This window comes from Diabrotica virgifera, chromosome 6 (assembly GCF_917563875.1).
Source record: "Diabrotica virgifera virgifera chromosome 6, PGI_DIABVI_V3a".
NCBI classification, from domain to species: Eukaryota; Metazoa; Arthropoda; class Insecta; order Coleoptera; family Chrysomelidae; genus Diabrotica; species Diabrotica virgifera.
The window spans coordinates 229,189,456-229,206,355 of NC_065448.1; the positions used below are offsets into that span (position 1 = coordinate 229,189,456).

Below are 16,900 nucleotides of genomic sequence, written 5' to 3' on the forward strand. Positions count from 1 at the left end.
GTACATTTACCAGAAATAGTCGTAACGTAATTGTGGTAACCATAGTTTTACTTAGAGTTTTATTTGTCAACTTGACAGTATTTAACTGGTTATTTAAATTTAATAGGCGCTAGGGCGTTATTTTTCTATAACACCCCCTTGGGCGTTATATCGTACTTAATTGACTTCGAAATAATGTCATTATTTGTCAAATAATAGACCAGTCGTACGTAAATTTTCTACATTTTTCTCAGCTTACTTGCAGACTGCAGTAATAAAAAAAATTCATTTTCTTCGTCTACCGAACAGACGGAGTAATCACGTGAATAAATCATAATATTTCTTCAAAACATCTTAACGCACGGCCTTGTACACAATAACTATAACACCAATACCGATTACCTTGTTATCGGTATTGTGTACAAGGCCGTGCGTTAAGGTGTTTTGAAGAAATATTGTGATTTATTCACGTGATTACTCCGTCTGTTCGGTAGACGGAGTTATAGGTGAAATCTTCAATCATGTATCTCAGTGTTTGGACACATTTGAATTATTGCATTATGTATAAATATAGCCTTTTCAAAATCTACAAAAACTTTACTAGGATTAAACTCAATTTAGAGAACTTTAAAAATTTCTGATTTTAACAAATAGAAAAGATTGTTTTAAGTTTCTGTTTTTTTTTGTGTGACAGTAAACAGTATAATAAAGAAATATAATGCCCATTAATTTGCCCATGAATAGTGAATAATTGCAAATAATATGTAGTACGGTAATTGTGCCATACATAGGTATAATATACGAGAGGGGCAAAATTATGGAATTAATTAATTTTCTCTAAAACCCCGATTTTGGAGAAAAACCCCGAAACAGGTCGATTTTTATTTTTAAATTACAATTTTTGGCCTATATTTTCATAGTAGTAACGTCATCTAACTGTGCGTGATCACGTAATCAATGATTTTTTTAAATGGGAATAGGGGTCGTGTGGTAGCTTATTTGAAAGGGTGTTATATTCCCTATTTAGTAATATAAGCATTAAAATAATTATTGATTGATTGATTGATTGGTTGATTGATTGATGACGTCACTAATATGAAATATAGATATGCCAAAAAATTGTGATTTAAAAATAAAAATCGACGTGGTTCCGGGTTTTTTGTCCAAAATCGTCCATTTTAGAGAAAATGAATATATTCCATAATTTTGCCCCTCTCTGTATAAAATTCAATGTTGCTAAAAATCTTATATTTGTTTCACATTCACAACTAAATACAGTTATCTTACTTTTGACACAGTTTATAAAGAGAAAATTTTTCTCCTTGGTTGTTTTTTGAGCACAGCTCTTCACAAATTCTTGAACCTCATAAATATTGGAAGAAAGTCGACCAGGCATCATTTTCGTCGATAATTATATTATATATTTTTTCTTATGTAACAGACATCAATCGTAGTAATTGTTTCAGGCAAATTAGCTACAAGCTCTTGGCGAATGATTTTTGGCGGTTTTTCAGTATATTCTCTTCGGCTTTACGTTAACAAGAGTTAGAAACAATTTTTCGATCTATCTTCTGCAGATCTGCTTCATGATTATGTTGTAGGCTACTTCTAGTTATTGTAAAATTTGCACCAATAGTATTCAATTTCGCACTAAAAGTTATTTTATTGTCTCCAGAACATTTCTTCACTTTCTAAAAGTTTCACCTTATAAAAAATAAAATTTTCAAATACTTTCTATTAAACATGCCATTTTTGTCAAAATTTCAAAATTCCAATTATGACTAAAAATAAAATATTATAAAATTAATTAATTAATTATTATAGGTACCTACTGTAATTTTATAGTAGATAAATAATTTCCTTGAATGCCTTTTAGTAAAATCTACCTGAAACAACCATTTCAGTTTTGGTGAGGAAAATACCTGTCGGATTATGACATACCCTTCCAAACTCAGGTATAAGATTATTTTGGTGAGGAAATTACACCCGCCGGTCTCGTTTTAGATGTGTCAGGTCGTGTCTCCGCTATGTATGTCAATATAGGTCTAGTTGCTGCTTTTTAGATTTTTGCTTTTGTGTCTTGTGTTAGGTGTTTGTTCTTTCAGATTGTGTAATTAAGAGATCCCGCCGCTTTACTGGCTTTTAAGCTTTGTTGTCGTACTTCCTCTTCAACATCTCCGTAACTGGTTATATCTATTCTCAGATATCTAAATCTTGCAGGAACTTTATTATTTTTCCATCAATTTCGATTTTACATCGTAGTGGGTGTTGTGAAAACAACAGTTATTTACATTAATTTGCTTTTATAAAAATATCTCTCTGTAAATCTGTTGGGACAATCTGTATTGTGTTTAAAATATTTAATTCTCTGAAAAACTTGAGTGTAGCGTTGTGTGTTTCATAAAATATACATCTGCATTTTTTATAGTTTCGGGGTAAAAGCAGGTAATTTTGCCAAAGAAGTGTAACATGTGTTTGGCCCTTTTCAGGGCGAATGGTGTAAACTAAACTATCAAAGATAATAGTGCAGAGATTTGAATAGAATTTCAGCAGTCTCTTTCTGCTCTCCGAGTTGAACAGTTTGTTCGCTTGTGCGTCTCTCTTCGCCGTAAAAATACTCTCTCCGCAATAATTAATAGATTAAAAAGACTCTTACTCTCTCTCGTTCGCTATTAAGAATATCATTTATCGTTAAGCCGCTTATTTGTTAAATTCGTTGTTTTTTTTGTTAATAAATGTTTTGTTCGCCGGATACCCTTATTTATCGCTAATACACAACCCTTTCTATCGTATTAATTAGCACCTTTAAAACCAGACCAAATCAAATTATTCGAACCAGTTCTCCTAAAAGTTCACTATTTTGTTTATATCGAAGGACGGGAAATACGGGTGTGGTCCTAAAATATTCACCTATGTCCAATTAGGCAAAAGGTAATAATTAAACCATTTTTGCCACGGTGGGGTGAGATTGAATAAAAACTCACACCATTTGATGGTCTACATCGACCCGGATTTTTGGTTGGTTTTCGCGTTTGTGCCGCTTTTTCGGACATTTTTGTGTGTAATACCTCTACAAGACTTGTTAGTTCGCGTCGCGATAAACTCTAAGTAAAAGAAAGTGAAGTTATTGTGTGTGGTTAGTAGCTGCCACCTGTTGCTTTATCAATTGGACTAATTTGGTGAGATTTTTCCATTTTTTAAAACTTTTATTGCTGATCCAAGGTAAACTCTGCTCAAAGACATTTTACGGTCAAAAACACTTTTGTAGACATTTAACGTAGACGCTGTATCTCTCTGTGAAACTTAGACTCTTATTCTCTCGCCGCGCTTGTTAATTGACAAAAAACTCTCCAGTGTAATTTAGATTTTGCCGCGTATCGATAGGCTCTCTCTCGCCGTGTGTTCAATCGAATTCGGGATAGAAATGGAAGACCTCAAGAAAAAAAGGACGCCTTTAAAGGCTAAAATTACAAGGATCGAAAACTGGCTCTCACAAAAGGCTAGTACGGAAAAGGATGCGCTACAATTTCAATTTCGGCAAACAGAATTAAAAACCTGTTTTTTAAAATATGAAGAAATAATGGATCAGATAGACGAGATTGATGAAGCCGGTACTGAAGCAGAAGACAGGGTAACAACTGAGCAAAAATATTTCTCTATTCTCGCGGGCCTACAGCGTAAGATGGACGAGTTATTGTTGGGCCCCCCTCCTCTCAGATCAAATAGCACTCAGCCAACTGTGGCCACTGCTAAGGTTAGGCTTCCGGAGATCACCATGCAAACGTTCTGCGGGTCATTCTCTGAGTTCAACTCGTTCTACCAGCTCTTCGAGACGCTAATAGTGAACAATGAAGAACTCAATAATGTGCAACGATTTATTTACCTTAAATCGTTCCTGCGAAATGAACCCCTCCAGTTGATCGACAACATCGAAGTTATCGACGAAAATTTCGATATAGCTGTAAAAACTCTTAAAGATCGTTACGAAAACAAATCGCGAGTGATTAGCTTACACATTCAAAAATTGTTAAAGGCTCCATCTCTAGTTAAAAGTAATTCAAAGGCGTTACGCGAATTTTTAACTCTAGCTCAGCAGACGCTGCTCGCTTTGAAAAATATGTCCGTACCAATTGAGCATTGGGATTTACTATTAATTGAAATATTTTTACAAAAATTAGATTTTTCTACACATAGGGCCTTTGAATATGATATTGGGACAAAGACCTTACCTACCCTTTCACAGTTTTTTAAATTTCTCGAGAAAAAGTGTGATATTCAGGAAAAATTAAATGTTTCAGATCATGATAAAAAGGTTAATAACAGGTCTCAATCAAAAACATCTTTCTTCTCATCAGTTGACCAACCATCACACTCTTTCTCTGATAATAATTGTACTTTTTGCAGAAGTAATGCTCATAAGGTTTATCAGTGTAATGATTTTAAATGCCTCTCTTTACAGGAAAAATTTAATTTTGTAAAAGGTAAGAAACTGTGTTTTAATTGTTTGGGTAGTAAACATTTCTCTCAAGATTGCGGCTCTACTCGATCATGTACTTTGTGTGGGGGTCATCATCACTCATCCCTCCATGGAACCTCTGAAAATGTCTCTTCTTCTAGGAACATCAATAGGCAAGCTCTCTCTCGTGAGCGCAATGCTCAAAATTCTCAAGGTGCTTCTCGTGTTGTCGCTCCCATATCTACTCAGCATTCTTTTAATAATCGCAGCCAAAATGAAGCTTCTACTAGCTCATCCAGACCTCCTTTAGATATGCAAAATTCTCCAGATTCTCAGGCAGCCACATCTCTCTCAGCTTTATCAGTTAAAACTGATGTATTGTTGGCTACCGCTTTAGTAACCGTTTATTCGAAAGACGGCAGACCCATGCATGCCAGAGCGCTCCTAGATAATGGGAGTCAACATTCGTTTATCTCTCGTGATTTGGTTGAGAAGTTAAAACTCATCCCTTATTTTAAACAGCTACAGATATCAACCATATCCGAAAACACCTCACTCTCAAACGAAATGTTAAACTTAGAATTTTTCCCCTATAATGTAAATGACAGAAGTTTTAAAACTTCTTTCGCTGTACTCGATAGTATAACTTGTAGGCTTCCTAGAGCTACTATAGATAGAAGTAAAATAAAAGTCCCACAGGATCTCACTCTCGCAGATCCCTCGTATTCTGTTCCGGGTAAAGTTGATTTGCTTCTAGCTGGTGATATCTATAGTGAATTATTGACGGATGGATTTATACGGTTAGGAAAAAATCTTCCCATTCTTCAGAATACTCACTTAGGCTATGTTATTTTTGGTACAATTAATCCTCAGGTTTTTCACCGTAATTCACATTTGGCTATCTCTCAATCAAATGTTTCTCTCTTTGTTCAATCCGAACCCGAAGAAAATCAGTTGGATAAGTTGCTTCAACAATTTTTCGAAATTGAAGAAGTTCCCCTCGTTAGTAAATTAACTCCCGATGAAGAATTAGCGGAACAAATATTTAGCAAAACTACTCTTGTGTTACCTTCAGGTCGCTTTCAAGTAAATCTTCCATTTGTCTCTGAAAACGCTAATAAAATGTTAGGTGAATCCTTTAAAATGGCCTTTAAAAGATTTATGAAATTAGAACATAGGCTCTTAAAAAACGAAAGTACATACGCTCAATATAAATCTTTCATTAATGAATATCTTCTTCTCGAACATGCGAAAATAGTGCCTCTCTCTCTAACCAACGAAAAGTTAGAAAGTAAATATTTTCTACCGCATCACTGTGTGTTTAAGGAAGAATCTTTAACAACAAAGCTTAGGGTTGTTTTTGATGGTTCGATGAAAAGCTCTAGTGGTTATTCGCTCAATGATATTTTACTCAAAGGTCCTACTCTTCAACCGGAACTTTTTGACATTTTGCTACGGTTTAGATTGTATTCCTTCGTTTTTACAACGGATATACAAAAAATGTATAGACAAGTTAGAATAAATCCTGCTCAAACCTCTCTTTTAAACATTCTCTGGCGTGACTCCCCTGAAAAAGACATTGAGTGTCTTGAATTGCAAACCGTCACGTATGGAACTAAAAGCGCTAGCTTTCAGAGTACTCGTTGTTTAATGGAACTGGCACAAACTCATCAGACTAAGTATCCTTTGGCCAGTGATGCTCTTCAAAATAGTTGTTACATTGATGACATTCTCTATGGCGCTAATGATGTACAGACTCTCCTTAAAGCTCATAAGGAAATAACTAGTTTGCTTGGAACCGCTTGTATCTCTCTCCATAAATGGTGTTCTAACTCAAACTTGTTTTTAAAAAATATCTCTTCTCTCTCTTCGAACACTTCTTATGTAATAGCTCCAGATAATGGCTCCAATAAGGTTTTAGGTTTATGTTGGAATCCTATTCTTGACACCTTCTCAATCTCTCTCCCAAATTTTACCCTAAAGGACTCATACACCAAGAGAGAAGTACTGTCAATGATTGCCCAAATATTTGATCCTCAAGGCCTAATTAACCCAGTTACAGTTGTCGCTAAATTAATTATGCAAAAAATTTGGATTTCCAAAATTAATTGGAACGATAGCATAGATGCAGATACGTTGCATGAGTGGCTAAATTTTGTTCGCAGTCTCTCTAATTTTAAGGATTTAAATATACCTCGGTGTCTCTTTTTAAGTCAAGAAATCACTAGTGTTGAGATTCACGCATTCTCGGATGCAAGTTTAAAGGCTTATGGAGCTTGCATCTACCTACGTGTGATTTATAGATCAGAACAAGTATCTTGTTCACTTTTAGCATCTAAGAGTCGTGTCGCTCCGCTAAAACCCTTGACTCTCCCAAGATTGGAACTCATGGGTGCGCTATTGTGTAGTAAGCTCACAGCAAGGATTGCTAATATTATTGAAGAAAAACTCTCTCGCTTAGACTCTATAAATATGTGGTCGGATTCAGAAATTGTTCTCGCTTGGCTTCGTTCGCATCCCTCTCGTTGGACTCAATTTGTAGCAAATAGGGTTGCACAAATTTTAGATAATTCTCCTAACGCTCATTGGAGGCACGTACGATCAAAAGAGAATCCTGCCGACATACTCTCCCGAGGAATGCTACCCGCTGAAATACTTAAATCTTCTTTGTGGTTTCATGGTCCTCAATTTTTGAATCAATCTCGGTTGGATTTGTTGAAATACAATCCAAAAGTTTATACCTCCAAGTTACCCGAAGAAAGGAAAGTAACTCTTCACATTCGAAATGATCAAATAGATTTTTTCACCTCTCTTTCTGATAGGTTCTCTAATTTTTCAAGGTTTGTAAGAACTTTAGCATTTATATTCAGGTTTGCCAATAATGCCAAATCGCCTTCTCATAAGTTATCAAATTCTCTTGAAGTAAGCGAACTTCAAAACGCTGAACTGAAGATTGTTAAGATGCTTCAGTATTCTTCTTTCTCGATTGAGATTTCTGAGATTAAAAAAGGTAAAACTCTATCCAATAAGTCTATTTTACGCTTAAACCCCTTTTTGGATGAAAATGAAATGCTGCGTGTAGGAGGTCGCCTTGGTAACTCAGACGTTACATTTGATCAAAAATATCCTCTTCTCCTTCCCTCAAAAAATCGTGTAGTACGTCTCTTTCTTCAGAGAGAACATATCAGACTTTGTCACTCTGGTCCTCAAAATACTTTATCTCAAATTCGACTTAAATATTGGCCTTTAAATGGACTACGTGAAGTTAAAAAGGTCATACACCAATGTATGGTTTGTTTTAGGTTTAATGCCAAACCCGCTATTCAGATTATGGCAGATTTACCAAAGGAACGTTTGCAATCCTCTCGAGTATTCGCTCATGTCGGATTAGATTTTGGCGGGCCCTTTCAGATCAAAGCTTCCAAACTCCGCAAAGCTCCTTTGATAAAATCTTATATTGCTCTTTTCGTTTGTCTATCGACTCGAGCTGTTCACATTGAAGTCGTGTCCGGCCTTTCTACAGAGACGTTTCTTCTCGCTCTAAAACGTTTTATTAGCCGTAGAGGCCTCCCTCAGACTATATTCAGTGACAACGCCACGAACTTTTTGGGAGCTCGTAATCAGTTGTTTGAACTTTATAAGTTTTTAAAAGAAAAAGAAAACTCTCGCTCTATTAATGATTTTTTGGCATCATCGCATATTCGCTGGAAAACCATAGTTCCTCGAGCCCCTCATCATGGTGGCATCTGGGAAAGCGCTATAAAGAGCGCAAAGCATCATATCCGTAGACTCATGGGTGATATTAAGCTCACTTTTGAAGAATTTACCACTGTTCTCACTCAAATTGAAGCTGTGCTCAACTCTCGACCGCTTTGCTCCCTCTCAAATGATCCCTCTGATCTAACCTATCTGACCCCTGGACATTTCTTGATTGGACAATCTCTTACGTCATTTCCTGAAAGGGATGTAATCCACATTCCCGAAAATAGATTAAGTTTATGGCAACATCTCTCTAAACTCCAGCAAATGTTTTGGAAAAAATGGTCAATTGACTACTTGAACAGACTCCAAAATCGCCCTAAATGGTTTCTTCCTCATAAGAACCTAGAGCCCAACGATCTCGTCTTGTTGATTGAAGATAACACTCCTCCTCTTTACTGGGCTCTAGCAAGAGTGATTGATGTCTTTCCCGGAAAGGATGGCCGAGTAAGAGTTGCATCGGTCAAAACTAAAGATGGAGTCTTCAAGCGCTCTATTAATAAATTGTGTCCTCTACCAAATGACTGTTAAAATTAAGTTAAGTTTAGTGTTTTCGCTTAAGAACATTGTAAGTTGATTTATGTTAGGTTAGGTTTATGTTAAAGCCAGTGCTTCAACGCGGGGGAGTATGTTGTGAAAACAACAGTTATTTACATTAATTTGCTTTTATAAAAATATCTCTCTGTAAATCTGTTGGGACAATCTGTATTGTGTTTAAAATATTTAATTCTCTGAAAAACTTGAGTGTAGCGTTGTGTGTTTCATAAAATATACATCTGCATTTTTTATAGTTTCGGGGTAAAAGCAGGTAATTTTGCCAAAGAAGTGTAACATGTGTTTGGCCCTTTTCAGGGCGAATGGTGTAAACTAAACTATCAAAGATAATAGTGCAGAGATTTGAATAGAATTTCAGCAGTCTCTTTCTGCTCTCCGAGTTGAACAGTTTGTTCGCTTGTGCGTCTCTCTTCGCCGTAAAAATACTCTCTCCGCAATAATTAATAGATTAAAAAGACTCTTACTCTCTCTCGTTCGCTATTAAGAATATCATTTATCGTTAAGCCGCTTATTTGTTAAATTCGTTGTTTTTTTTGTTAATAAATGTTTTGTTCGCCGGATACCCTTATTTATCGCTAATACACAACCCTTTCTATCGTATTAATTAGCACCTTTAAAACCAGACCAAATCAAATTATTCGAACCAGTTCTCCTAAAAGTTCACTATTTTGTTTATATCGAAGGACGGGAAATACGGGTGTGGTCCTAAAATATTCACCTATGTCCAATTAGGCAAAAGGTAATAATTAAACCATTTTTGCCACGGTGGGGTGAGATTGAATAAAAACTCACACCAGTGGGTATTTAGATGTTGTCACACATTTGGTTTTTTCTGCTGATATTAACATATTGTATTTCTTGGCTATTGTACTGAAGATGCTTGTTAATTTTTGGAGATTCATCTTACTGCACAAAATTCCTCTTTTTGAGCTTTTTAGTGCTTCGTTAATTCGCCTACTAAATAATGAGTGCAAAATAATACATTATCAGTCAGATTGTTTTTTTTTTTGCTTGTTTGCGACAGTGTTTGAAACATTAGGAGAATTTACAAGTTTACAAAGCACTCATTAAGAGTAATTTTTTAAATAACCCAAAATATTTCATTTAAATAATTGTTTTCCTTTGTTAGAAGATAATATTGTATTTATCATTTTGTATTATATTGTTTTTCTGAACACTAATAGGTCTGGATCCCGCGTATGAAAAGAAGTTTATTAATAGCAAGCTGAAAATTTGTTAATAGCTTAAGGGTGTCTAGTCGGATAAACTTTGATATATGGGAACACTGTAACAGGGGTCGTTTAAATTGTGGAACAGGTTAAAAATTTGGAACGGTCAGACCACGAAAACGGCACATTTATTTTGTCCACAGAACAGACTTAATCTGTCCGAACAGAGCTTAAACTCTCATGCAGCAAAAATCAGACTGCTATTTATCACCTGTCATAATTCCTGTCATTTGACATATTCTACATGTTCCACTCATTAAAACTCCCATTTGGTGATAAATAGCAATCTGATTTTTGCATGAGAGTTTAATCTCTGTTCAGAGAGTTTAAGTCTGTTCTGTCGGACAAAATACATGTGCCGTTTTCGTGGTCTGACCGTTCCAAATTTTTAACCTTTTCCACATTTAAAACTTCCCCTGTTCCAGTGTTTCCATATATCAAAGTTTGTCCGAGTAGACACCCTTAAGCTATTAACAAATTTTCAGCTTGCCATTAATCAACTTTTTTTTTCATACGCGGGATCCAGACCTATAATGACAATATACCTTTGTTAGTAGTTCTAATTAGGATAAATGTTAAGGTATAATCAGCAAAAATTAAAAATAATTGGATGGCAATTATTACTTTAATGGGATATGTTTCCTTTCCTTAAACGTTTCAAAAGTTTTCATGGGCAGAGAGAAAGATGATGGCCCGCAGAAAATGTCACCTGCTGGTGACTTTTGTCTTTTTTCAAATTTGTTTATGTAATGTAGTGAAAACTCAAGATGATGGTAGGTACTTTTTATAATATATTTTTATTATACATATATATTATGTGTAAACAACAGTACAATCCTTTACAAGGTCAACGTTTGGATAAAAATGATTTATATTTTTATTAAACGCTTTTTTTAGTTCAATCGTTTGCGTCAAATCTTTAGACGTTAATTTGACTGCCTTTTCTTCAATGAAAATGAATGAAAATTTGCAGACATATGCATTCATGGGAGCAATACACGAGTAGTCAATATATTTTTTTTTATGTTTATTAATTGTTTAAATAAAAAAATGAATTTAATTCAAAACGATGAAATTCTCTTGTTTTTACAATGAAGAAACTTTTACAGATTGTAGCTAATTATATGAACTATACATAATTTCACTTCTTACGCTAATTGTTTACGTTATCGGCTATTTTTTATGTTTGTACATCATATAATATGTTTGATACATATATTTTAATAAACATGACGATATATTTTAATGTGTGAAAAGTGTAAGATGAAAAAGTAAAAAATAAAAAAATAGGAAAAAAAAATTAAGAAATGCTTTTCTTTAATTACGAGTAACTAAATTAAAAATATTAAAAATTATCAACCAAAAAGTAAAAAATAAAAAAATCTCACAAATTCGTTAAAAAATTGAAAAAAGTCTAACACATTCGTTAAGAAAAGCGTGGGGGCGAAAACCGTTTATTCGATGAAGACGCGCCCCACGCTTTTCTTTAACGAATGTGTTAGACTTTTTTCAATTTTTTAACGAATTTGTGAGATTTTTTTATTTTTTACTTTTTGGTTGATTTTATTTTATTATTTTTAATTTTAATCATTCGTAACTAAAGAAAAGCGTTTCTTAAAATTTTTTTTTCGTATTTTTTTTTATTTTTCTTCGTTTTCTGACTTTATGTTGATATTATCAAGCTTTAACATTTGTGTTAAATTTTTACATGGAATAAAATTTTTAAATTTTTCTTAGTTCCCCTGTTCTCTATCGTTTTTATAAATATACTAGTTTTGTGAATCAACAATTTTCATTCCAAATAGTCTTCTATGGTACTATTCTAAGGTACCGTACCATCAAAAACCTTTCTACCGTATAATGGTGTAAGGAATAATTGGTGGTAAGAATAATTTATTTGTGAACAAATATCTTCCATTATTTGTACTTTCGTGTGACACTGTCTATACGTCTGTCCATGCCACTCACCTTATCTCCAATATCTTGTCGATTACTTCATTCCATGTCTCTCTTGATCTTTCTCTTTTTTGTTTTTCAATGTTTGTACTTACCGTACACTTACCACTAATATGGCATCTTTCATCCGGTGTGGATGACTCCACCAACTCAGCTGTTTCTGTTCTATAAGCTTTAATGGGTGAGTTCGTTCCTTATATCTTCAGTCATTGCTGTATCCAGTTTGCTAACCCCCTTAACTCTCCCTAAATACTGCATCTCTATAGGATGTATTTTTCACCTTGGTCAGTCCTCATCATTCAGTGCCAAAAGTCAGTACAGGTCAATTTTTTGTTCATTTTATGATACAGTTGTAGCGTTTTCGCAATAATTATGCTATTGTTTTATGCTTCTAGAGATCCTGTTTCTTCTATTATTACACCTAATAATTAAGTATGTAAAATTTTTATCTTTTGTTACTATTTTGTTAATATATTTGTTACTCCAGTTTCTACAGTGCGTTTATAAAGTAGCGCATAAATTAATTATTTCGTAAACCAGCTACTTTGAAGAAAAATCCCGAAACAGGTCTTTTTCTTCTTATATTAGGCCTCTTGGCCTGTTCTTAACCGATTTTGAGCTTCTTTTCGTAGCTGTGATGTTGACTGCCAGCTATCTTGACACCTTTTAAAGGGCCTTCATATTGGTCTCTTGCCTGTTGGCTTCGAATCCCTGGCTATACGGGCTATTCTCTCGCTGTCCATTCTCGTCACATGCTGATTCCCCTCTGGTCGTCTCTGTCTTCCCCACCGTACTATATCTTGTATGTTACAGATATCTCTTATTCTGTCGTTCGGTATTCTGTCTCTCAGTGTTTTCCCAGTTATTGACCTCAACGTTCTAATTTCTGATGCTCTCAATATCCTCTTGGTTTTTGCTGTCACATCTTGTTTCTATGGCGTACGTCATTATCGGTCTTATACATGATTTGTATATGCGTACTTTCCCTTCCAGCCTCATATCTTTGTTTCTCCAGATGACATCCATCAGACATCCTGACACGTAATTGGCTTTATTTGCTTGCTTTCTGTCGCTCTCTTTAAAATCTCCATAACTACATACTTATTTCGATTCCCAGATATTGGAATCTCGAGATTTGTTCAATTAGTTCGTTGTTAATTACTAATTTGCATTTTATGGGTTCCCTTGACACTACCAGGGATTTTGTCTTAGCTGTTGATATTTTCATGTTGTAGTTCTTCGCCACTGTATTGAAAGTTTGTGCCATTCGCTGTAGGCTATCCTCGATATCGGAAATTAAGATGGCGTCGTCAGCATAACAGAGGATTTTTATTTGATTTTCTGTCATCTTACATCCTTTTCCATTACCTTTAATGTTTTCTATGATTTTATCCATTACTAAATTAAAAAGCCATGGTCTCAAGCTATCCCCTTGTCTGATTCCCGAGTTGATTTCTACTTCCGATGTTAGTTCATTCTCGACTTTTATTCTGGTTTTGTTCTTCGTATTAATGTCTTTAATTATCCTTATCATGTTGTTGGGCTAATTTTTCTCCTTTAACAATCTTAGCACATCTTCCAATCTTACACAATCGAAGGCCTTAGTCAGATATATAAAGCACATAAATGCAGGTTTATTATATTCTAGTTCTTTCTCTTTTTCCAAAAACCTTGTTGTTTCTCACTAATTGTGTATTCTTCATTCATTTTATGGGCAAATATTTTTGTTAAAAGCTTAAGGGTTGTGCTCAGCAAGGTGATGGTATGAAACAGGTCTATTTTTATTTTTAAATTAGAATTTTTTTGCATACGTATCATACTAGTGACGTCATCAATCTGGGCGTGATGACGTAATTGATAATTTTTTTAAATGTGAATAGGGGTCATGGGATAGCTCATTTGAAAGGGTAAGGGTCAGAAAACAGAAAAAAAATGTATTTGAATCATTAATTTTGATCTTTGCTTATATGTCCAAGCTGCCAAGAAGCAGGTGGGTGGCAGCTTTAACATTGATTTTAAGCGAAAAACAATATTTGGGTGTTAAATAAATATTTTTTCTTGTTTTCTAACAACAGTAAAACGTATTTTGAGTTAAATAAATTACATACATTCTTATTTCTCACAGTAAAACGTATTTTGAATTAAATAAATTACATATATTCTTCTTTCTGTCTCAAGTAATTTAATTTAAATTTTTTTATTTTGAACGCCCTGTATAAACAATTATGTTACTCTTTATATTGCTGAATAGAGAATTGAATGCCCTTTAAAATGAGCTATCACACGACCACTATTCTTATTTAAAAAATTATCGATTACGTCATCACGCCCAGATGGATGACGTCACTAGTACGATATATTGTCAAAAAATCGAGATTTAAAAATAAAAATCGACTTGTTTAGGTGTTTTTTTTTAATTTGGTCGTTTACGGAATAATGAATTTATGCGTCACTTTATGGACGCTGTGTATATTAACTTCTTTTCTTTTTTCTTCTATCTGCATAACTTTTGTTTTGTTAATATTCATCTTCATTCCGGTTTTAGTAAGTAGTCCACATTATTCTGAAGTTCTTTTTCAGTTTTAGCCAATGGCATCAAATCGTCAGCAAATAGTCCTTGAAGATTTATATTCCCTACATTTACCTGTTTAATCCTTGTTGTAGATTTCCTAGTAATTTCGTCAATAAATACTAGATATAAAGCCTCCGTTGATTGTAAACCTGTCTGATGTTAAATTATCAATAATTACGGCATTGTTGTTCTTATTGTATATCTCTTGTATAATTCTTAGTACCTTCTTGTCCCTTCCTTTTTCACTTGTATTTTCCTTAGTTCCTGTCTTGATACTTTATAGTACCTACTAGGCTTTTTCTAGGTCAAGAGATATCAAGTATGTTTTCTTTTTTCCTTGCAGCTCATCTTGTTATTTGTTATCTGTTTTAATGGTAGGGGAGCAAAGTATGCTAAATGTGCAGTCACTCGAGCGCTTTGGAGACCTATTGGGTTGTGAAGAGTAGGTCCTAAAAGCAAAAAAAGTTAAGTAACATTTTCCATTTTAGTGGGCGCTTGCCATTTTTTAATTTAATTTTCCATTTCTAACAATCGTTTTTTCCGATTATAACGCCATCTATGCATAATTCGAAAAAATGTTTCGAATAAAAGTTACTTATTTTTTCATAAGGAATCCAAATCTGTAATAAAAAATGGGGGCTCCTATTTAAGATTTTAAAGTAACCCCCCACCCCACCTCCGTGGGGGGTCGTGTTTGGTGCCATTCGATAGATTTTTTAAAAATATTAAATATGTGTATTTTACAGTTTTTCGATCTGATCTTCATTTCGCGAAATATCGCGGGATTCGTATTTAAAATATTAAATTTACCCCCCACCCCTCTCCGTGGGAAGTCGTGTTTGGTATCATTCGATAGATTTTTAAAAAATATTAAGCACATATTTTTTAGTTTTTCGATCTGTCATTCATTTCGCGAAATATTCGCTTTTTTCTTGTGAAATTTTGGGACTCGCCCATTTCCTTACGCCCGGCTCAAATCGTCAGATTTCTTAAAAATACACTATTTTCCATGTACTTCACTTACCTTATCTTAATCTGACAATTTCGAGTTTTTTTAAGGATAGATTTTTTTTCGGGCCTCCCTTAACGAACTCCCCTGTGTTAAGAGCCAATATATGGTAGAGGTACATCTGCAGGGTACCAGGTTTCTCCCCATATGATAATCTGACGCGCTCGAGTAACTGCAAAAATCTCCGCTTGGGCTCCCCTACCATAAAGTAATATGATAACTTGTTTTTAGTCACTACATGCAAAACAAAAGTTATCTACTGTCTGTAGCCTTAAAATATTGTTTTATCTAATTATGTATTTAAAAGCAAGCGCAAACAATATAGTTTACTATTTTTTAAATAATATTTTTAATAAGGTTTTAAGGTTGGTACACATATATATCAGTCGTTATGTTTGTATTTTTCAGATGAAGCCATTACAAAATATAAGTTAACATTTTTGGACGAGATAGTGAGTATGACTTTTTTTCTGTCACACGTCATATTTTTTGCTGTGCTTATTTTTTTCACCAATCAATTTAGATCAATCACTTTAATATATTTTAAAATATAAAATATTGAGAATCATTTCTTTGGTGCAGTTTTTAATGACATTTTCGAAATTCTAAACGAAAATTCATTAAATCCATTCATTCGATTATTACCATCCAATTTTTACAGGACACATTCAAATTTTGTTCTATCCAATTTGAACCAAAGTATTGTAGAGTCAATTTTAAAGCTAAAAAATATATCTGGACTGAATAATTATTGAATAGATACCTCAAAGTTCAAATCTTCATCTAGCTAGTGCTTGAACATATTTTAAACATTTGCAAAAGTGACTTGATTGCAAAGTACAAAACAAATATCTAAAAAGTTATAACTTTTTTTTATTTTTTTAAAGTTAATAATAATTTCTAAATATTTTTTAACATTCAAGAAAATAAAAATGTGTTTAATGGTACCAAGGTATAGTACCTACAACATTAATTTACTTAAATCTTTAATCAACAATGTTATGGAAGGAATTGAAAATCCAGTAACTTCGAGTAACTTTGAAAATCGAGTTTTCGAAAAGAAATTCGATTGCAAGAACAGTAGTACAATATACTACGAGTACCTATAGTTTATTCACATAAGCTATGCACTAGATGTAAATAGTAGTTTTCAGCGATGGGTTCAACAACGAACGAGATGGCTATTTTTGGTTCAGTATTTGAATATTTTGGATAACAGTTACTTGTATAATCGCGTAAATGATTTATTATTTTAATTAATAGGATTATTTTATCTGTGTATTATTACTATCTGTGTATTCAGTAATTGTAATAATTTGATGAAAGAGACCAATTTCAAGTCAAATTCATACGCTTTGACAGTTCTCAATATTCCTATGTAAATA

General features: G+C 33.8%; 2 protein-coding genes across 5 annotated transcripts in view; both read left to right on the forward strand.

Moving 5' to 3' along the window:
* Window positions 1–3,403: 3,403 nt before the first annotated feature.
* LOC126886313 (uncharacterized) lies at window positions 3,404–9,079 on the forward strand. The gene is made up of 3 exons (XM_050653187.1): window positions 3,404–4,831; window positions 4,958–5,521; window positions 9,047–9,079. Exons 1-3 carry the CDS (start codon window positions 3,404–3,406, stop codon window positions 9,077–9,079), a joined length of 2,025 nt encoding a protein of 674 aa, XP_050509144.1.
* Window positions 9,080–10,615: 1,536 nt separating this feature from the next.
* Window positions 10,616–16,900, forward strand: part of LOC126886777 (uncharacterized transmembrane protein DDB_G0289901-like) — a 43,020-nt gene continuing 36,735 nt past the window's right edge. For 3 of the 4 annotated variants that reach the window (XM_050653807.1, XM_050653809.1, XM_050653808.1), the window contains exons 1-2: window positions 10,631–10,751; window positions 15,924–15,967. In XM_050653807.1, coding sequence (XP_050509764.1) covers window positions 10,664–10,751; window positions 15,924–15,967 — 132 coding nt within the window. In that variant the 5' untranslated portion in view covers window positions 10,631–10,663. Of the gene's footprint in view, window positions 10,752–15,923; window positions 15,968–16,900 lie in introns of all 4 variants that reach the window. The other variant, XM_050653806.1, reaches the window with a different exon arrangement.

Excerpts from the sequence above, each read along its gene's own strand:
- LOC126886313 (XM_050653187.1), top strand. The coding sequence starts at position 3,404 with ATGGAAGACCTCAAGAAAAAAAGGACGCCTTTAAAGGCTAAAATTACA. Across the intron at positions 4,832-4,957 it reads TATTGTTGGCTACCGCTTTA|CTACAGATATCAACCATATC; the intron begins GTAACCGTTTAT and ends TATTTTAAACAG. Across the intron at positions 5,522-9,046 it reads TACCTTCAGGTCGCTTTCAA|GGCGAATGGTGTAAACTAAA; the intron begins GTAAATCTTCCA and ends GGCCCTTTTCAG.